Source organism: Ranitomeya variabilis, chromosome 5 (assembly GCF_051348905.1).
Source record: "Ranitomeya variabilis isolate aRanVar5 chromosome 5, aRanVar5.hap1, whole genome shotgun sequence".
Lineage (NCBI taxonomy): Eukaryota > Metazoa > Chordata > Amphibia > Anura > Dendrobatidae > Ranitomeya > Ranitomeya variabilis.
In genome coordinates this window covers 619,997,625-620,021,369 of record NC_135236.1, presented here as the reverse complement: position 1 = coordinate 620,021,369, position 23,745 = coordinate 619,997,625, and the positions used below count along the sequence as shown (strand labels likewise).

The 23,745-nt window shown below is 43.4% G+C and overlaps 1 protein-coding gene across 1 annotated transcript in view; it reads left to right on the top strand.

Annotated features, from left to right (window-relative positions):
• GABRA1 (gamma-aminobutyric acid type A receptor subunit alpha1) overlaps window positions 1–23,745 on the top strand; it is a 302,930-nt gene that overhangs the window by 166,852 nt on the left and 112,333 nt on the right. The window contains exon 6 of the mRNA XM_077266108.1: window positions 4,338–4,420. Within this exon, the coding sequence (XP_077122223.1) occupies window positions 4,338–4,420 (83 nt within the window). The remainder of the gene's footprint in view (window positions 1–4,337; window positions 4,421–23,745) is intronic.

The window sequence follows — 23,745 nt, the reverse complement described above, 5'->3', positions numbered from 1 at the left end:
GAAAAGAAAGAAAGGGTCCTAGGGGCACGGGTAGTGAGGAATCCACCCATGGGCCCACATCCATGCCAACCATAGTTGGGTGGAGGGACCAGGTCACAGGGGGGAACCAGCCACCCAAGACTAGAAGAGAACTACAAGGCTCAGCTAGCAAGCCAGAGGCTGTGGTATCTGTATGTGCCACAGCCACATCCACACACATTCACTGAAAAGGCAGCCATATAGGACCAAGGGGACTAGACAGACGTCACCTGACAAGATCCGAGGCTGCTGGCTTGGAACACTGTGTGTGAAGGCACAGGGCTGGAGAGGTGGGAGCCAGTGCAGCGAGACGAACAGGAAAGGAACATAAGAAGGGGGTTCTGGCAAAGTTCACCCCAAATTACCTGAGAGCTGCCTGGACCACAGACCCGGAGGACTCAGCACTCTAGCTGGGGACAGCATCTAAGAACTGAGAGTAAAGGTGTGGAAACTGCACTCTGCTCTGTCCTCTGAATTATTACTGCATCACCTGCCCTGCACCACAACATCCACCATTACTGACTGTAACACCTTACTGCCCTGGGGCCTAGCTCTACCCGTGGAGAGCTGTAACATCTCTACTGCATCACCATCTGCCCCAGAGGACCTGAACCGCAGCGTTGGCCACCTTCTTATTGCCGAATATCACGGGTGGCATCACAAACAATATCCCTATAAACTTTATTTCCCCTTTCAATTGATTGACTTTTATTGGACGCACAGGGCCACGGACCAGGTCACTGCTGCCGTGACCACATCCCTTTAAGAACTGGCCTGGTGCCGAGTATCCCCATGGATGTGGCGGGCACTCCATTTAACATGTTAACAGCGGGTCGCAAATACACCCACTGCTGTTAAGGGCAAATGTCAGCTGATAAAATCAGTTGTCATGTGCCAGAAAAGTTAGAGACACTATATATGAAGTATATATACATCATAAGTCGTGAAAGGATTGAAGAAAAAGTTTGTTTTTTACAATTTGTTTTCATATTCCAATATTTCACACATATACACCAAATAGATACAATAGCCTGCTTCAGGTGCTAGCTTTACCTGTACTTACCTACTTTTTGTTGTCACATTTTATTTTCATAATTTTTGCCCCTTTCTTTCATAAAAAGCAATTGCTTATTCTGTTCTCGAAATAGGGAACATTTTTGGACCATGTTAAAGTAAAAAAAGCCTAAAAATTCTGTTAGTGCTGTTTATTGTTACACTGGCTGTTGGCTAACACTATTTATCATTCATTTCTCTGTTTGTTATATGAGGTAACTTTGACATTTATAATACACAAAACAAGAAAAAAGAAAAAAATCTATCCGCACTAACAGGTGGTAATTGCTGAAAACTCCAATCCACTGCTGTGTGTCAATCTATGCAGCCAGAGCTTGAGAACGGGGTGCACCTCTTGTGAAACATAGTCCATATAATAAATAGTAAAAGGAATCGAGGGCACTCACCGTCTGACGTGTGATTCAGTCCTTTATTGTGGCATAAAATAGTATTGGCAGGTCTTACAGGGAAATGCGGGTGTCGGGAGACGACGGACCGTTTCGCGCGTGTGCGCTTCTACAGGTCTCTGTAGAAGCGCACACGCGCGAAACGGTCCGTCGTCTCCCGACACCCGCATTTCCCTGTAAGACCTGCCAATACTATTTTATGCCACAATAAAGGACTGAATCACACGTCAGACGGTGAGTGCCCTCGATTCCTTTTAATATTTGACATTTATAAAGCTGTGTTTGCAGTCTCAGACTGTTACACATCTTTTCTGGGCAATTAAAAGCTTAGCAGTATTGTTGATTCACAGCAAATTAATTTGCTGCAAATCAAATTTTTAAGAAAATGTTTGTTGGATCTGATTAATTTGATTTGCAAAAGATTTTACCATTCCTGGTCTGTACATATAAATCAATTGTAAATCTTTTCAGTTCTTCATAACAATGAGTTAAGATATTGCACTGAGGTCTATATAATGTAAATCATTGCAGTTGTTTCATCAAACCTTTCATAAATGAGTACTACAAGCAAATATCAGAAGCCTCATGATCTTATAGGAGAAATATGCTTCTTATCCATTTATGGGTAGAGATCGGTTTGGTTAAGTTTGCCAAACAGTTCATCGAATAGACGCGAACCCCATTGAATTCAGTGGGAGGCGAAACCAAACAAATAGTCACAACACATGCATAGAGACCAAAACCAACAAACCGGCTCTCCATGCGTGTGTTTTGAATGTCACACAGCTGCGACACATGCAGCTGCAATGCCGGACAGCTGATCATCTGGAGCGATCCAGGTACTCAAGTTCCCTCTGCAGCTTATCCGGTAAGAGCTATAGCGTGCTGAATAAGGAGGGAGTTGAACATATTCGCTCATCTCTAATCTCGAGCTCAATATCAATGTTATCATAGAGAATTTGGATCCTTTTGCATTTTGTTTTTCAAAAATGGAAGAGTGGCCTGAGCTCGCCTTGTCATGCCTTGGACTTTTATATGTGTGTGTCTTTATTTAATTTTCACAACATCAGGTTTGCCTGGTCTGGTTATCAAGAATAGAGTTGACCTTACCTGTTTTTTAATTATATTTATTGCATAGGCTCCGGCTGATGAATACTCTCATCATCATACACCTGCTTTCACTGCTATCACAGCTGCTGGCTCACACACTGACATCTGCGTGACCGTGTGGGGACTGTAGCGCTCGGAGCGGTGGTAGGAACAAATTGCCGATTAGAGTCGTTGTTTCTTGCTCTGTCACACAGATGATGGCGTGGAAAACACCGGATGTTAGAGCTGCCAATCCCGAACAGTAACATGGACTTCAGGGAGAAGTCCGAGTTCGGGGTCCATGAACGAACACTAGGTGTTCGGTACGGACCCCAAACTTTACCGTTAGAGTTCGCCCATCCCTAATCAGGGTTCCTCTTTTGTGATGATTGCTGTGTACTTTGCATCATTTATAGATTTAGAAGAGACTTTTAAGGGATTGGCAGTTCAAGACAGTTTTAAAGACTATAAACTTCTAATTGTGTACTGGATTTTCAGAACATGTGGTTATCTTTTTTTTTTTTACCTTAGTAAATACATTAAAAATCAAGGTCTACCTCCGCATTCTGTAATTGCTTTGAGATAGTTATACAAAATTCAAAATAAAAGGCAGCCATATGAAAGCAGCCTTAATCACATAAAATAGAAGGTGGGATGCAGATAAAAAGTGTGAGTAATACTTAAGTAACGAGTGGGAACATTCTCTAATGTTTTGTGTGAATTTATGACAAGTCTCTTTGTCATCATTTTTATTATTGCTTGTAACTAAAGTTCTACAGAACCTTGAAAACTGTCATGTATGATATTTCAGAATTATAGGTTTGTGTAATGTTGAGAAAAAAGTGGTTACGCACATCCAAAGATAAAAAAAATTCTTTAGGCTTTATTATCAATCAATATCTTTAAACGTCCATATGTGAACAGTGGTACAGAAACCGCTCTTAAGCATTTCTGGCGCTAACTGCGACCTTAGTCATAGAGCATGATTACTGGAGTGTTACAACCACATAGATAAGAAAAGATAGACCACATTTACCAAATGTCAACTATTTAATTAGATCATGTGCAAGAGTCATAGAGTTACCACCCACAGTTTGAAAGAAGAGGGTGGAAAACAAAAGAGAACTGCAGCAAAACATTGGATTTATTATAAATAGTGATGAGCGAGTATACTCGTTGCTCGGGTTTTCCTGAGCACGCTCTGGTGGTCTCCGAGTATTTGTTAGTGCTCGGAGATTTTGTTTTTGTTGATTCAGCTGCATGATTTACAGCTACTAGCCAGCCTGAATACATGTGGGGGTTAACTTGTTGCTAGGGAATCCCAAAATGTATTCAAGCTGTCTAGCAGCCGTAAATCAAGCAGCTGTGTTGGCGAAAACTAAATCTCTGAGCAGTTACAATTACTCCGAGACCACCCGAGCGTGCCCGGGAAAACCCGAGCAACGAGCATACTCGCTCATCACTATTTATAAAGCTTGAAGATTTTTTTTTTATTTTTGGATGTGCTTAGCCACTTTTTTTTTCTCAACACTGGACATTCCTGTTTGGTCAGCAGTCTCAGAAAAGCACTCCAGAATATCAATACAGGTGTTAATTAAAATTGTGAGTACTACTGGGATTTTGTTTTTGCTTTTAGTATATGTACTAAAGCTCTGTGCAGTTTGTCTACGGACTTTTTTTTATTTTTTAGGAAACTTAAATATGTCAATAGAAATGCATATACATAAAAATACTTCCATCCAGGAGACATTATTCATTTTTGCTTTTCAGGTTAACTGTTCGAGCTGAATGTCCAATGCATTTAGAGGATTTTCCTATGGACGCTCATGCCTGCCCTTTGAAGTTTGGAAGTTGTGAGTATTCCAAAAATTCCTCCAATGCTATGAAATATATTTCTTCTTTGTGGTTTTTTTTTTTATTTTATTTGGTGAAAAAAATTGAATCATAAATTGAGCTTAGAGGGGTTTTTCGTTTTTAGGTAAATAAAATCATTATTCTAATCAGAATGTATGCACCTTTATACATTTGTATTAAACATAAAAATACACTTCCCCTTAACAACCAATGATATATATATATATATATATATATATATATATATATATATATATATATATATATATATATATATATAGTAGGTGAGTAGGTGCATTTTCACAAGTAAACAAAACAAGAAAAAGCCCTATAAAAGTCTTTATTAATTTATTATTAAAATATTAGGAAATAATAGACATCACAGAATAACATGTATCAAGTGTAAAAGAAAAAAATAGTAATAACTAGGGTCATAGGATTAAGAAATGGGCTCTGTAGTAGCTGATTCAACCCGAAGTTACCCCACCTGTCCACAAAGGTTGGCATCCTAGTGTGAACAAGTCTAACAAGTCATGGCTACTATGTACAAACTATTGTGAATGAAAGGATATTTGTGCATTCCCATAGGCTGTGTATATTTCATATTAAAGGGAACCTGTCACCAGGTTTGGCCGATATGAGTTACGGCCACTGCCTTTCAGGGCTTGTCCACAGCATTCTACAATGCTGTATATAAGCCTTGATCTGACCTGAAAGAGCAGAAGAATAACTTTTATTATACTCACCTAGGGGGCGGTCCGGTCCAATGGGTGTTGCTCTTCTTGGTCCGGTGCCTCCCATCTTCTTATGATTCCCGTCCTCCTGCTTGCGCTGGGCATCTCTGACCTTTCCTGGCACCTGCTCACTGCAGTACTTTGCTCTGCCCTCAACAGGGCAGTTAAGTACGCCTGCACAGGAGCACGATTCTAGGGAGCCTGTGTGGATGATGCAGGGACGTGTATTCCACATGAAGCAAGCAGGAGGACGGGGATCGGACTGGACTGTTCCCCAGGTGCGTATAATAAAAGTTATTTTTCTTCTCTTCCAGGTCAGGTCGTGCGCTTATATACAGCATTATATAATACTGTATCAGCCCTGAACGGTGGTGGCCATAACACATACAGTATCTGGTGACAGGTTCCCATTAACATGACAGAGGGAGTGAAAGTTTAATTCCTTCTCCTGACTCTGGAATTGAACACTATTCATATATTCTGTGCGTTTTGAAATATCACTACAGGACATATGTTTAACTTGCACTATAAATGTCCATCTAGGTGAGTCCTCTACTATAAGGGTTGCAATGTGCCATTGAACATATATGTAAATTGTGACATTATTCACTGTGACTTTAAAACCTCTTATTGATATATAATACTTTGGGCATACAAGACATTGCTAAAAAAGATTTGTGGGATACAATAACCTGTTAACTTGAACTGCATGCCATACTAATTGACAACTAGTACCTATCCTACACATATTTAAGGGTACTAAGGGTATCAATTTACTATTGAACATATATGTAAATTGTTACATTGTTTACTGTGACTCTATAATTTTTGGTTCTCAATTTAGGAATAGGGTCTATTAGGGAACTAAAGGTTAATCCATGGTGAGCGGGGTACCGTATTGTTCAAACTAGGGCGCTAACCCTTGCAGAGAGGAAGGGGTACCTTAGGGTTCAATCAAGGACTTTAGCTCCCATTCCCTAAACCTACTGTTATTCTTTTTTACTTTTACACTGATATATCAGTTTCTGTGATGTCTATTATTTCTTTGTATTTTGATAATATATTAAGACTATTTATAAGGATTTTTCTTATTTTGTTTACTTGATAAGAGTTCCATTGCTTAGTCTTTGTTTTTTCTCTAAGTGCTATTTCCCAACCATAAATAATATATCCTGTGGTCTTGTGAATACTTTCCATTGTAATCATGAAATCATGAAATCTGGCTGTAATACACAGCAAGTTAATAGCAACTGGGGCATATAAGGTGATTATCGAGGCAAACCAGCCTTCTATTGACCCCCATTACTGACATCAGTATCTGCCTAATAGATCATGCCAGAGTCGAGCCCTTTTGGAATGGATGTCAGTATAAAGCTTACAATCTAGAACTCATTGGAATACTGTGCATCCCAAAGCATTTTACAAACTATCAAATGGTTGCTGGGTCTATTTCCCTAGTGGGATAAAAACAATTTGGTGCCACCGTGCTCATCTAAAGTAAATAATTACTTATACCGCGTTGCATAAAAAAAGTTGAATAAGGTTTTCTTTCCTCCAGTCCCCCCCAAAAAAAAAAAAATAAAAAAAAAATAATTCAATAAATTGTATATAGCCTGAAATATTAGCAATAAAACTTACAACTAATCCTTCAAAGTACAGACCTCATACAGCTACTTTACCAGAAAACATGAAAAGGGTCGATGAATGAAGGAGGGATTCAGCTCATGGGCAAACAGTGTTTTTTTTATTCAGGTGAATATAGTACAGAAGATTAAGGGAAAAACCTTCACGGTTGCGATAAAATCTACGCGTTTCAGATGTCTCTACACCCTTAGTCATGACTAAAGAGGAGGAGACACATGACGGTTTTATCCTTAATCCTCTGTACTATATTGCCCATGAGATGGATCCCTCCTTCCTTCTTCTTTGTCTGCATATCTACGCTATGACAGTGTCTTTCCGTGCTCTGCTACACTGGGATATGCCTATGGTGAGCTGATGGCCTCTGTTGTATTGACTCTTTAAAGAGTACCTATCTTTAACCTGTTTCTAATTTTAAAAAAACAACTTAAAAGGGAACCTGTTACTTAGTTGTACGAGTTACCAGGTGTTTATTTAATTGAAACAATGTGGCGTACACATGTGGGAGAGACCTGTCAATCAACTGTAGAGGGGCAGGGAAATGTCTGCTGGGGGGTGGGCTGGTCTAGTCAAATCTCTTCCTACAGTTCCCATGCATCTTTTCAAACTATGTATCCTCCAAAAAATGACATATCAGGCTCTGATTCATAGTGTCCATATTACGAGCAGCATATAGAGGTTGTGTGATCAGAATATATTGATATATTTTTCAGAATCAAAGCCCCTTTTGAGTGAGCTGCAAAGAGTGTTTTAAACAAATACATGAACAATGACAATTTGCTCCAAACTGTGCCAAAGCCTAGAGGAACTCATAAAAGTACATCTGCCACAGAGACAGCCCATGGACTAAAGCGGTGCTTTTATTTTTGGTCAAATGTTTCCTAATCAAAAAGTTCCTTCGATATGTTCAAGTCCTCTAATATTTTGCAGCCATAACAATATTAAATGTACCTATACATCACAATATAGTTTTAATATATATATATATATTTTTAATTTAAAGTATCATTTACATTGGATTGTATGGAGAAGTTCATTAACATATGTTTAAATATCATATTCAATAGTGAATGGGACAGAATACATGTGAATAAAATGTAATTTTAACCATAATATTACTCTGTATTACAGTTGATTACATAAAATTGAGATATAGGTGTAGGTCATTGTTTATAGCTTAGAAGTTTATCATATCTGGATGATTATCTGACCTTCTACCTACAGTAATGCAATACATAAACCTAATGAACCATACCCCGAGGTTTCATGAATTTGCACTTACAGTGGTCCTTAAAATTTCAGAGAATATGAGAGACAAGGTCAATTAGGCAGGAGGATATTTCTTTGTCATACATTTAAAGAGTGAGATTGCAAATAGTTTTGTGTTTCATCTTTCAGGTTTATCATCTTTATGTATGTACACATATGCACAGAAGATAAAGATAAAAAAAAGGGATGGCTACATCCAAAATGTGACAAAAGTAAAAAATGAATACATCCAATGTTGATATGGTCCCTGACATTGGTGCTGTGAGATTGTGAATCCTGATATCAATGGTATGAGATTGTGATCCCTGAGATCAATACTGTGAGATTTTGATATCTGAGATTAGTGTTCTGAAATAGCGATCTCTGAGATCAGTTCTTTGAGATTGCAATCCCTTAGATCAGCGCTTAGATTGTGATCCATGATATCAATGCTCTGAGATTGCAATCCCGTAGATCAGTTTTCTTAGATTGTACTCCCCTAGGTCAGTACCATGTGATTGTGCTCCATAAGATCAGTTTTTTGGGATTGAATTTTAATAGAATATACAGTTGTGCTCAAAAGTTTACATACCCCAGCAAAATTTTTGTTTTATTGGCCCTTTTTTCATTGAATTTGAATGATAACACCAAAACTTTTTCTCCACTCATGGATAGTGGTTGGATGAAGGCATTTATTGTCAAACAATTGTCTTTTCTCTTTTTAAATCATAATGACAACCCAAAACATCCAAATGACCTTGATCAAAAGTTCACATACCCCATTTCTTATTACGGTGTATTGCCCCCTCTAATATCAATGACAGCTAGAAGTCTTCTGTGGTAGTTGTGGATGAGGTTCTTTATTTTCTCAGATGGTAAAGCTGCCCACTCTTCTTGGCAAAAAGCCTCCAGTTCCTGTAATTTCCTGGGCTATCTAGCATGAACTGGGTGCTTGAGACCTGCCCAGAGTGGCTCAATTATATTGAGGTTAGGAAACTTAGATGGCCACTTCAGAACCTTCACTTTGTTCTACTGTAGCCAATGACAGGTTGACTTGGCCTTGTGTTTTGGATCATTGCCATGTTGGAACATCCAAGTACGTCCATGCACAGCTCCCAGGCCGATGAGTGCAAATTTGCCTCCAGTATTTGCTGATAACATGCTGCATTCATCTTTCCTTCAACTTTGAACAAGTTTCCTGTGCCTTTGTAGCTCACACCCTCAAAACATCAGTGATCCACCTCCGTGCTTTAAAGTTGGAATGGTGTTTCTTTCATCATAGGCCTTGATGACCTCTCTCCAAATGTAACGTGTAATGATTGTAGCTAAAAAAGTCTATTTTGGTCTCATCACTCCAAATTATCTTGTTCCAGAAGTATTGAGGCTTGTCTCTATGCTGTTTTGTGTATTGTAGGTGAGATACTTTGTGGCATTTGTGCAGTAATGGCTTTCTTCTGGCGACTTGACCATGCAGCCAATTTTTCTTCAAGTGCCTCCTTATTGTGCATCTTGAAACAGCTACACTGCTAGTTTTCAGAGAGTCCTGTATTTCAGCTGATGTTATTTGTGGGTTTTACTTTGCATCCCGAACAATTTTTCTGGCAGTTGTGGATGACATTTTTGTTGGTCTTGCTGACTGTGGTTTAGTTTTACAGGGCTCCTGATTTTCCATTTGTTAATCACAGTTTGAACGCTGCTGACTTGCATTATCAACTCCTTGGATATCTTTTTGTATCTCTTTCCTGTTTTATACAGTTCAACTATGTTTTCCATAGATCCATTGACAATTCTTTTGCTTTCCCCATGACTCACAATCCAGAAATGTTAGTGGCTGGATAAAAGATGCAAAAGTCTGTCTGGATCCCAGAAACTCACTCAGCTTTTATGCACACAAACTGATTACAAGCAAACAGGTCACAGGTGAGGATGTGAAACTACAGCACAGAACTAGGAGAGATGGGGGAAAGCTGATCCTGTACTAAGACTAGGCTGAAACCCTACGATGGAGTGGGCGACCCATTCCTTGCGGATAGACCCACCGACGATCCTAGTCTAAACTCAGCGAAGACCTATAGATAACGGGAAGGAGGTCCCTAAAAGATCTAAGGACTGGGTACAAAAAACATGTCACCTCCTAATAGGAAACACAGAGAAGGCTGCAGAAACAAACTGAAAACATAAACAAAAGATAGCAGAACCAGAGATCCCATAACTGCAAAATATCAAACACAGAAAGCTGTCTAAGCACCTGGCCAGAACTCTAGCGGATTATCACTGTTGTCCAGCAAGGAATGGGAGGCAGGTGCTGGGTAATAAAGGTTGATGCAATCACCTGACCAAGACAATCCAGCACTAGGGGAAAAAGACCAGCAGCCAGAAAACCATAGCAAGATGGCGGATGGTCAAAGCAAAACAGATTCTAACCGATGTTACCTTTAGTAGCCATTCAAACCCATTTGTGTCAACTTCTATGCATGTTATCATGCCAAAATCACCTGGGTATGTGAACTTTTGATCAGCGTCATTTGGATGTTTTGGGTTGGCATTGCGATTTAAAAAGAGAAAAAACAGCAGTTTGACAATAAATGGCTTCACCCAACCACTAACCATGAATGGAGAAAAAAAAATTGGTGTTATCATTCATATTCTCTGAAAAAAGGCCAAGAAAGCAAAAAAAAATCTGCCTGGTTATGTAAACTGTATATTAGGACTAGATTGAACTCTAGACGTTCACATTTAATTTTGTCACATCATTTGCAAAAGTGAAATAAACCTGTTAGTTTTTAACAGTGAAGTGTTTTTGTCTATTTTTTATTGATATGGATTTATCTTGAAAAAATGTACTGCTTTTGTAAAGCAAATAACGAAATATATAGACACTTGGGAATTGGAATAGAAATTGCAAACAACTACAAAACCACAAATTAATTTTAAAATCATGTTTTGTATAGAACAAGGCTGTTTCATTCTCAACAACGAATGTCCTTCCCGGAGCATTTTGTGTGCAAAACACATTAGTGGGGCATGGCCTTTACGTTAGCGGTAACCCTGTGATTCTTTACAAAGCTTTAGTTCATGTAGACATCATTATCACCTACAATCTCGGCACCCATTGTGAAATTGTTATTGCTGTTACAAGCAACTGATATACAGAAGGGTTGTTTGGTTTCATACATTTGAAGGTCATCATCACCATATTAGAGGACATCCTTGTATTATCTCAGAACCCTTCATATCTGCCTGTCAAAATAATGTCTAAAATTTCCATTCACATCTGTCCAAGTATCACATATGTGTGCAAATATCACCTTCTGTCCTTCTAGATAGATAACGTTAACAATGTCAATGTTAATGTTTGCAGAAAAATTGGAACTCTTGAATAAAAACTATTTCCTTTTGGAAATGCAAAATTGCATTCAAATGCAATAACGGGTGATCAAAAGATTGTATCTACACCAAAATGGTATCAATAAAAATCTCAGCTCGATGCACAAACAATAAGCCCTCGCCAACCCCAGATCCCAAAAAATTGAGACTCTACGGATCTTGGAAAATGTCTTTTTTTTTCAAGAAAATTTAAATTTCTTTTTCACCACTTAAACAGAAAAGAACCTTGACATGTTTGGTGTCTCTGAACTCATATTGACCTGGAAAATCATAATGGCAGGTCACTTTTAGCATTTAGTGAACATGGTAAAATAGCAAAACAAAAAACCATTGTGGATTTGCATTTTTTTTTTTTTTTTTTGCAATTTCACTGCACTTTGAATTTTTTTTCCCTATTTTCCAGTACACTATATGGTATATGGTGTCGTTCAAAAGTACAAATCATCCTACAAAAAATAAGCCCTCGCATGGTCATATTGACAGAAAAATAAAAGTTATGGCTCTGGGAAGAAGCGGAGCATAAAATAGAGACTCAAAAATGGAAAAACCCAAAATGGTGAAGGGGTTACTGCATTATTCTGCCCTAAAAAACACATATGGGACACCGCATGGAAATATGCCATACCAAAAGCATGCTGGGATTTCTTAATAATATAAAAAAATAAACTGGCTGCAAAAAGTAGAGTGAAAATGTGAAAAAATGCTACACAAATATTTATTCTTTGTTAAATATTACCCTTGAAGCTTTCATCTTGCAGCAACATTTTTGAATTTTTGAATATAAATCCTCCATAATAAGTGAGAAACTCAGCTTTGACTAAAATTGGTAACATCCTTAGTTCAGAATCAAAACAATATACAGGATATAATATTGAGAAAGTATACTAAGCTCACCTAAGGAGGTGGGTTCTCCAAACCAGGTGAGCATCTCTCCCTGTAGGTTATGTTGCAAATTAACAGTCCTGATGGATGATATGAGGATCAGCAAGAACCAGAATAGCAGGGTATGCAGAATAGTAGACAAACAACCAGGGTAGGTAGCACCAGTTGAAGCTGAGCCAGGTGTGAGGATACCCATGGGACCAAAAATTATATAGAAGCTGTTATCTTCTAGCAATGGGCAGTTAATCACAGCAATGACAGAGAAATAGATACAGCCTGGTATGTTCTAGAAGGCAATGCATGCATGCATGCATGCAAACCATAACTTGTAGCAACTGTTACCCACCCTCAGTTAAGAAGTGAAGTAGAGTGACGCATTACCTCATTTGCAGAGGCAATAACCAAGAACAGTTGCAAGACATTAGTAATTTGCATGCTAAGGACAAACGGAGCGCCCGCGAGGCTCGTGGGGTATTCGGGACGGTTCTTATAATAATCTTTATTTTTTTCATAATAATCTTTATAATAATCTTTATTTTTATATAGCACTAATATTCCGCAGCGCTTTACAGACATTACAATCACTGTCCCCAATGGGGCTCACAATCTAAATTCCCTATCAGTATGTCTTTGGAATGTGGGAGGAAACCCACACAAACACGGAGAGAACATACAAACTCTTTGCAGATGTTGTCCTTGGTGGGATTTGAACCCAGGACTCTAGCGCTGCAAGGCTGCAGTGCTAACCACTAAGCCACCGTGCTGCCCACGGGGGTTGTCACGGCAGCAGTGATCCGTCGCCCTGGGCATCCAATAAAATGGAAATTAAAGGGGAGTAAAGTTTATGGGCCACATTCTCAGTACCACCTCTTAATGGCTTTCCTCATGCCAATCCAGTAGAATGTCTCACGAAGTAGGACCTCCAGCTTCTTCCACCCGAGGTGTCCTGCTCCATTGTGGTATGCCTTTAAGATCATTGGCACATCCTGCTTCTGGACTACCACTTGCCAGACCAGCTCGAGTGTGCGCGAGTTGATGTTCCTCTGACACAGCTTACCCTCATAGATGAACAACTTGCTCTTCTCCTTCCACAACCTTTGTGTTTCCAGTGGAGCATCTGGGCCAGGGTGTGAGTCAGCTTGGGTCAGCAACTCCTTTACTAGGTGGACTGCTGTGTCGCTATCCGGCATCTCTGCCCATCCATGGTGGGGCAACGGGTTAAACGTGGCCTCTTGCATGACATAGCACTTGTTCCTCAGGCAATGGGAGGCAGTGGTGGAAGGCTGGTAACTCGATTTCTTCTAGCTCTTCCAGGTCTTCTCCCTCGTATGGTAAATTGGGCATCCTGGAAAGCGCATCAGGATTAGCGTTCTTATGCCCCGCTCGGTACTTGATGGTAAATTCGTATTTGGACTGCCGGGCCATCCATCGCTGTTCCAATGCACCTAGCCCTGTGGTTTCCAAATGAGTCAATGGGTTATTGTCCGTGAATATGGTAAACTTCGCTAACGCCAGGTAGTGTTTAAATCACTCTGTCACAGTCCAGACTATGGCGATAAACTCCAGCATGAAGGAGCTATAGTTGTCGGGGTTCCTTTCAGTGGGACGAAGCTTCCTGCTGGTGCAGGCAATCACTCTCTCTTTGCCTTTCTGCACTTATGTCAGCACTGCTCCCAATCCCATGTTGCTGGCATCAGTATAAAGTATGAATGGTTGGTCATAGTCTGGATAGGCTAGGACTTCATCTCCTGTGAGAGCCAACTTCAGCCAGGTGAAGGATTCTTCTAACCTGCTGTTCCACTTGAATGGAGGATTCATGTTCTTGGCCTTCTTGGATTAGCCCACTAGAAGGTCTAGCAGGGACGCAGCTATCTTGGTGAAGCCCTTGTTGAATATCCGGTAGTAGCCTACCAACCCGAGTAACTGCCGTACTTCATGAATGGTCTTGGATTTTTGCCAGTCTCGGATAACAGTGACTTTGTCAGGGTCTGGTGCCACGCCTTCTGCACTTACAACATTGACTAGATACTACACATTGGGCTTCAACAGGTGGCACTTGGACTGCTTCACTCTCAGGCCAAAGTTGGACAAGACTTTGAACACCTAGGCCAGGTGCTTCAAGTGGTCTTCATAGGTTTTAGAGAAGAAGATGATGTAATCCTGGTACAGCAGAGCGGTTTTGAAGTTTTTATGTCCTAGGCAGCATTCCATTAACTGCTGGAACGTTCCCAGTGCATTGCAGAGCCCAAATGGCATGCAGTTGGACTTGCAGAGGTCCATTTGTGTCATAAAAGGTGTCTTCTCTCTGTCTGCTTCTGCTACGGGGCCTGCCAATACCCACTGGTGAGATCTAAGGTGGAGAAATAGTTAGCAGATTTCAAGGCAGCTAATGACTCCTTAATTCATGGTAACGGGTAAGCATCTTTATGTGTTATGCGGTTTATCTGCCTGTAGTCAACACACATCTTCATTGTACCATTGTTCTTTCTAATGAGGATTAATGGAGCTGCCCAGGGGCTACAACTGTCTCTGATCACCTCAGCCTCCTTCATTTCCCATAACATACCCTTGGCACATTGATAGTGAGCTGGGGGTACAGGCCGGTACCTCTCTTTAATGGGCAGATGATCTCCGGTGGGGATATGGTGTTGGACCTCGTTTACCTGCCCAAAGTCTAGAGGGTGTTTGCTAAAGACCCGCTCATGTTCTTGGACCACCTGGTAAGCTCCATGCTTTTGGGGCAAAGGGGTGAAGTCAATGCCTACGTGCAGCTTCTTACACCAATCCTCCAGCTGTTCTGCAGAGCCATTATTCTCCACCTGGCTGGACAGGACCAAGGGTTCCACTGCCTGCACTGCATTGTTACTGACAGTGAACAGCTTAGCAATGGTGGCGTATCGGGGTAAATCTACCTCTTTTTCTCCACAATTCAGGATGCGTATCGGTACCCTTCCCTTACGGACATCGACTAACCCTATGGCTTTCAGAATGGTGGGCCTACTATAAGAGTACATGGGTTCTACCAGGGCCTGGTAATCTTGAACCCTGAGACCTATTGCTGCTCGACATCAGATTAACATTTCACTCCTAGGGGTATTGCAATGGGGATTGGATCACTCACTCTGACACTGCCAAATTCTCCTCCAGACAGTTCTACCTGTTTTCTCTGCATCAGGGCTTTGATCTTTTCTTGCAGGACTCGCTGCTCACCGGAACTGACAGTTTTGGCTACCTGCTGCAATAAAACAATAACCTCTCCAAGACAATTTTCTATCACATTGGTACCTAAGGTAATCATTGGGTCACATTCTCGCCGATCAATATCTTCAATTATCAGACTTTGGGCTTTCAACTTTACTCGCCCCACCTTAATGGTCACCTCCTTATACCCCACTTGTGGCAAATGCTTACCATTGCTGGTGACTATTGTTAAATCATTATCTGGGCTGCGGGTAATATCAGAGAAAGTCCAGTACCGTTTGTAAAGAATATATGGCATAGTCGTCACCTGGGAGCTAGTGTCCAGTAAAGTGTTCATCGGGATTCCATCAATCACAATGGGCAGGACCGGTCGTCCTCTGACGTACTTGTCTCGCAAGCTTTGTGACCCTGGTCATCTTACTCCTGATGGTTGGCCCTCTGCCCCAGATGTTGCTCATTTCAGTTGCAGAATCTTGCGATGTGCCCCACCTGGTTGCAGTGGCAACAGATGGGCTGTCCATCCTGGTCGTAGCGATCATTGTCTCTCCCTCTGGTTGGTGGGATTCTCTTCCGCCGTCGTGACGGGACATCATCTGGGCTAGAGGCCAGCTGGATCTTCTCCTTTGGGGACACTTGCATGGACTGCATTGGTTTGGTTAGTGCAGCCACACTTTTGATCAGCTCCTTAACCTGAAGACATAGTTCTGCAGAAGGGTCATTATCTAGCATCTGCGCGTTGGCTTCCACGAGGGTCTGGGGAAAGGATGCCACTTCCTGGTGGTATGTAAATTCCTTGCATCTAGGTGGCGCAATGCCGCTGGAATTTGGTTCACGCAGCACCCGGATGGCCCTATCCTTAAAGTCCAGGTCATGGTTTTGTAGGGCCATGATGTGCAGCTGTGTTCTGTGGGTGTTGGATAGGAGTCCCTCAATAAACTGCTCCTTCAGCAATCTATCCTCTTCTTGTACACTGTCAGGGTCAACCTGCCTTATGGCCTGCATCGCCTCCTGAGGATTAAGGACATAGTCCTGTATACTTTTCTTTCACTCTTTGATTGCACCGAAAGAATCTCATTTTAATCTCTGCTGCAGTGCGTGTGTCAAAGATGTCCTTCAACCTGGCCAAGATTTGCTTAACAGTTTTTTTATCAGTGTCCTGCCAAGACTTTACCTCCCACTGGGCCGCACCAGTTAACTGGCCAGTAAGGATGCTGACTTTTTGACTTTCAGACAGGGGGTACACTTCAAACAAACTACATAGTCTCTCCTTGAAATCGCTCAGGGTGTTCGACTCCCTTGAAAACTGCGGTAACCAGGCCGCTCCCGGTATGTACGGCTTGAATTTTTATTCAATACGGGCGACATTTTCCTCGCCCATAGTGAACCTCAGCCAGGCTCTGGGTATCGTTATTGTAATAAGCGGCTGTTCCACCAGCGGAATCAAGTCAGCTCCTGAGGGTTTCCAAGTCGGGGCCTCCTGCTTCCTGCTGGCTCACATCCGAGCGCGTCAAGTCTTCTCTTCGTGCCCTCTCTCAGGCTCCGCCCATGACAATGCACCTCTTCTGCTTCTCGCACACCTCGCAGCATGATAATGGCGGCTACTATACAGTTCAATAAAGTCTATGGCACACAGGACCCAGTGGCACCGGGTTACAAAATCCTGTTTGTGATGCCAGAATGGAGCGCCCGCTAGGGCGGTGGGGTACATGGGCTGGGTCCGACAGTTTTTAAGGGGGTTGTCATGGCAGCAGTGACCGGATCCGTGGCCCTGGGCATCCAATAAAATGGAAATTTAAAGGGGAGTAAAGTTTACAGGGGATGTGTTTGTGACTCCACCTGTGGTGTTCGGCAATGGATGGCTCACTCTGCTTAAGGGGAACATTGGGACTGATGGTGACACAGCTGGGATGGTTCAGCTCCCCACAGGTGGAGCGGGGCCCCAGGGCGACTGGTATAAATGTAAGGGATCGTAGATGGTGGGGTACAGGACTGCATGTGCGGGAAATGACTGGAGGACAAAAGGGCTGCAGTTTCCTTTACCTTTACTTGTTAGTTGCAGGTGCAGTCTGGGGCACGGGTAATAGGTGATGATGGGGTCCGTGCAGCCTGGAAGCAACTTGGGTTCCACTTAGCCAGGTGGGTATAGAGGCCTTCCTTCTGCGCTATTCTCTTAGGTGCTTGCTGCTTTAAGCTCTGCTCAAGTTCCTCCCCTGCATGTTGCTTCTAACCTGTATGGCAGACAGTGTGAGCCTATCACAAGCACTGCCTTTTCACTGGCAGCCCTGGCTCTTGATTTGCTGTGGTACCTCCAGGCGTTCAATGTGGACAGAGAGCTTGTAGCTCCCTACTCTCCAGATTCAGCTGTTGGGGCATACAGCACCCACACGGCCAAGGACTCTGGCATCCTATATTGTCAGCACTCTCTTCTGGGGTGAGCTTGGCTACAGCTTCAATTCCCAGGTTCTCTTCGACTTGCCTCCTCTCCTCTCACTCTCTGACTTCTCGCTAGACTGACTAACTCCACCTCCAGGACAGAACTTATAAGGAAGCTCCCCTGAAACCGGGTCTTAGAGCTGCCCCTTCTGGTATTGAGTCAGGAAGGTGTGGGATGCTGGTATTACCTGGTAAGGGGACCCCTCTTTGCTTCCAGGCATGACATCACCCCCTACAAGGGAGGCAATGTCACTGTGGCAACCGGACTCCTGGGGTGCCACACAACACCTAGTAAAATGATTTGAGCTTTTAAATGATGCAGGTCAAACTATGGAAGTTGGGAATAACAGAGAAGAGGATAGACACCTGAACAAAGCTGAGCCAAATGAAGTTATAAAAAAAAAAAACTTGGCAAACTTGAGGCTACTACGGTCAATGCTACTTAATACTCAAACACCAGATTTTGAAGTTAGAATAATATGCCAGCTTACCTGAGAAGCTCAGGGTGGACCATTACAAAAGAAGGTGGGCTTAAGAGAAGTGAGCAGGGCATGACTCTCACGGGGAGACTAGGTGAGTGAGAGCTAATAACCCGGGCCCCTGCAATTTCCCTCAGACTAGGGAAATCCTGACTGACCCTCTACCTGGAGTTTACACTGATGGTGTGCATGTCCAGGCCTCGAACCTCACCCTGACTCCTGTTTCAACCCTAGGCTGAAACCTCCGCCCACCACCCAGTGAAGAGGTAATACACCAATACCCACAGTTAGCACAGACAAGGATAAAGGAAAATATACACCACGCCGCAGTCACTTAGGAATACACTATAAATGTGCAAGGCAAAATAAATACAAATATAGGAAGGAGTAAATAAGACTAAGGAAAATACACCACCAGCAACAAATCTCCAACAACCAGCTCTCCACTCCAGACCGAGATAACAATGCACAAGACAGAAGCTATAATCGGCGACGCCCAATGATCAGGAGAACTATTTAAAGGCAATGGGCATGGCCCAGCTTCCAATCCGAGGATCAGGTAAATTAACCCCGGAACAGCTAGATGAAATCTAGCCGACGCCAATGAGCAAATAGTGGTCAAAAGCGGAATTACCGCTGTCTGTCGAACGGCCTGGTCTGAACAGCGTCCGACATGACAGTACCCCGCCTTCTACGAGGGACCCCAGGGCCCTCACGGCTTATAGGACCTGGCTTGTCTGGATGGCGACGATGAAAAAACCTGACCAGCCGATCCGCATGAATATCCGAGGCTGGTACCCAGGACCTCTCCTCAGGCCCATAACCACGCCAGTGTACCAAGTACTGTAAAGTGCGATGCACTACACGAGAGTCAACCACCTTGGAGACTTCAAACTCCAAATTACCATCCACCAAGACTGGAGGTGGCATAGGCGCCGCGTCCACAGAGCCCACCACCTTCTTTAGAAGAGACCTGTGGAACACGTTTGTATCTTATACACCGTAGGGAGCTCCAATCGGTACGCTACTGGGTTAATGACGGCGGTGACCCTAAATGGACCAATAAGCCGTGGACCCAATTTAAGGGACGGTATTTTGAGTCTTATGTTTTTTGTGGATAACCACACCCAGTCATCCACACTCAGGTCCGGACCTGGCACACGCCTACTGTCAGCCACACGTTTGTACCTAGCACCCACACTCAACAGGCGCTGTTTAACTCTCCTCCAGACTGATGACAATTGTGCTCCTAACTGATCCTCCTCCGGAACGCCAGAAGAGCCCCTCTGACTCAAGGTACAAAATTGAGGATGTAGCCCGTAAACACAAAAAAACGGAGACTCCCCAGACGACTCCTGGCGGTGATTATTGATGGCAAACTCAGCCAAAGGAAGAAAGGTAGACCACTCCTCCTGATTATCAGAGACAAAGCAGCGTAGGTACTGTTCCAAATTTTGGGTCATACGCTCAGTCTGACCATTTGACTGAGGATGGAACGCCGAAGAATGAGACAACTTGATCCCCAGCCGTGAGCAAAATGCTTTCCAAAATTTTGCCACAAACTGAGACCCCCTATCAGACACGATGTCAGATGGAACCCCATGAGTTCTGACCACCTCCTGCACAAATACCTGAGACAGAGTCTTAGCGTTAGGCAACGAAGGCAAAGACACAAAGTGCGACATTTTAGAAAACCGATCAACAATCACCAAGATGACCGTGTTCCCAGCTGATGAGGGCAAATCAGTGATGAAATCCATGGAGATTTCCGTCCATGGCTTACTAGGTACTTCAAGAGGAAGTAGTGTGCCAACAGGACGGGAGCGGGGCGTCTTAGCCCTAGCGCACGTGGTACAAGCTGACACGTATGAGACCACGTCCTGTCGGATCTTGGGCCACCAAAACCGACGTGACACCAACTCCAAGGTACCTCTAACCCCTGGGTGGCCAGCCAGGACAGCATCATGATGCTCCGCCAAAACCTTTAAGCGGAGATGAAGCGGTACAAATGATTCGTTGATGGGAAGCTCAGATGGTACCTCCTCCTGAGCCTCGGCAATCTCAGCCTCAACCTCGGTAGTGAGAGCCGAAACCACAACACCCTTTTGGAGGATGGGTACTGGATCTTCCCGAGGTTCACCCCCCGGAAAACACCTGGACAGAGCATCCACCTTAGTGTTTTTAGACCCCGGTCTGTAAGTGACAACAAAATTGAACCGCGTGAAAAACAATGCCCAGCGAGCCTGCCTGGGGGACAGACGCTTGGCTGACTCCAAATACAGCAGATTCTTATGATCGGTAATAACAGTAACCTGATGTACCGACCCCTCCAAGAAGTGTCGCCATTCCTCAAAGGCCACCTTGATTGCCAACAACTCCCTGTTGCCGATATCGTAGTTACGTTCGGAGGACGACAGTTTCTTGGAGAAATAGGCGCACGGACGCAAACCACTCAAAGATGAGCCTTGAGATAGTACCGCCCCCACACCAACCTCAGACGCATCGACTTCCACAACAAAGGGTTTTGGTATGTCTGGCTGCACAAGAATGGGGGCTGAAACAAAAATGTTCTTAAGAAATTCAAATGCGCGCACAGCAGCCTCAGGCCAAACGGAGAAATTGGTACCCTTTTTAGTCATGTCAGTTAGCGGTTTAGCAATGATGGAAAAATCCTTGATACATTTCCTATAGTAGTTAGAAAACCCAAGGAACCGCTGAAGTGCTTTCAGGTTACCAGGACGTTCCCAATGCAGCACCGCTTGCACCTTAGCGGCGTCCATTTTAAAACCAGAAGCAGACACAATATAACCCAAGAAAGGCAACTCTTGAACAGAAAATACACATTTCTCAAGTTTAGCATACAGCTTATTCTCTCTGAGAAGCTGTAACACCTGCCTGACATGATTTAAATGAGTATCACGGTCGTAAGAATATATGAGGATGTCATCTAGGTACACGATAACGAATTTCCCCAAAACATGCGAGAACACATCATTGATGAAATGTTGGAACACTGCAGGTGCGTTAGTCAACCCACAAGGCATCACCAAATTTTCAAAATGACCCTCAGGGGTATTAAAAGCCGTCTTCCACTCATCACCTTGACGGACTCTTATGAGGTTGTACGCCCCCCTGAGGTCAAGCTTGGTAAACCACTTAGCACCCGCCACCTGGTTGAACAAATCTGGTATCAGTGGCATTGGGTATGGATCACGAACCGTAATCTGATTCAACTCCCTGAAATCCAAACACGGGGGTAATCCGCCATCTTTCTGCTTCACGAAGAAGAACCCTGCTGCCACCGGCGAGGATGACGGCCTGATGTGCCCTTTGCTCAAGCTTTCAGCAATATAATCTTTTAACGCTTTTCTCTCCGGACCGGAGATGTTAAACATCCTTGCTTTAGGCATCTTGGCCCCTGGTTTAAACCTGATAGAACAGTCATAGGGATGATGTGGCGGCAACTCTGAACAACCCTTTTCAGAGAACACATCCACAAAATCCAGAAGTGACTCCGGAACGCTTGAAGTCACCGCAGCCACACATGTGGCCAGGCAATTCTCCTGGCAGAACTCGCTCCACTGAATTATGTCCTGAGTTTTCCAGTCAATTACCGGGTTGTGCATGGACAACCAAGGAAAACCCAAAACCACCTGAGCAGGAAGATTCCTGAGCACCTTACATGTAACCCGCTCGGAATGTAGAACCCCAATGTGGAGTTTCACCTAAGCCACAAATTCAGTAATCTCCCCCTGAGAGAGAGGAGCAGCATTGATGGTGACCACGCGGATAGGATGAGACAGTTTTTCAATCCTAAAACCTGCTGTGCGCGCAAACTCCTCATCAATGAGATTTGTGGCTGAACCACTATCCACAAAAACAGTAATTGGCAGCTCACTGCCAGCGATAAAAACCTTAGCAGGGAGCATGCATTGAGAAACCACCATGGAGGATATACATAAGCTCAGATTGGTCTCCTCCACACCCTCTGAGCTTAGAAGTTTTACGCCGTTGCGTTTTTCTTAGACAGCAGAAGACAGATGTTAATAAAATGACCAGTTTTACCACAGTAAAAACAGGCTCCCTGCTTCCTGAGCTCAGGGGCTCGACGCTTCACATGTGACACCCCTGCGATTTGCATAGGCTCCGTGGGCTCACCTGCAGCAACCTCACGTGAACCTAAACCCTCTCCCATAGGCGGTGTCTCATGCTCCCCCTGACGCAAACGGCGATCAATGCGGACAACCAGACTCATAGCGGAATCTAGAGAAGCAGGAGTCTCGTACATCAGAAGGGCTTTTTTAACCCTTCCAGAAACCCCATGAATAAACTGACTCCGCAATGCTGGATTATTCCATTGTGTATCGATCGCCCAGCGACGAAATTCAGAACAGTAATCCTCTGCAACTCTCTCCCCCTGGCGAATAGAGCGTATCTTAGATTCTGCTAGAGCCATTCTGTCAGGTTCATCGTAGATTCTTTCAAGAGAGGAAAAAAAACGCTCCACAGAGTCAAATGCAGCAGAATCAGATGGCAAAGAAAACGCCCATGCTTGGGGATCCCCGCTTAACAATGACAACACCAGGCCCACACGCTGAGCCTCATTACCCGAGGAGATCGGGCGCATACGGAAATATAGTTTGCAAGCTTCACGAAAAGAAACAAATTTACTGCGTTCCCCAGCAAATTTTTCAGGCAAAGGGAATTTAGGCTCAGCAACTCTTCCTGTCACTCCAGCTTGCACATTAGATACTGCTAGTCCCTGTTGCTGAACTGCCCCCCCTCAACTCAGTGACCTGTAGGGACAGCGCCTCCAACTGGCGGGTTATGGAAGTCATGGGATCCATGACAAAAGAAAAAAAAAGACACCCTTTTTTTTTTTCTTTGTTGTTGGGCCGATTATAATGTCACGGGGAGACTAGGTGAGCGAGAGCTAATAACCCGGGCCCCTGCAATTTCCCTCAGACTAGGGAAATCCTGACTGACCCTCTACATGGAGTTTACACTGATGGTGTGCATGTCCAGGCCTCGAACCTCACCCTGACTCCTGTTTCAACCCTAGACTGAAACCTACGCCCACCACCCAGTGAAGAGGTAATACACCAATACCCACAGTTAGCACAGACAAGGATAAAGGAAAATATACACCATGCCGCAGTCACTCAGGAATACACTATAAATGTGCAGGGCAAAATAAATACAAATATAGGAAGGAGTAAATAAGACTAAGAAAAATACACCACCAGCAACGAATTTCCAACAACCAGCTCTCCACCCCAGACCGAGATAACAATGCACAAGACAGAAGCTATAATTGGC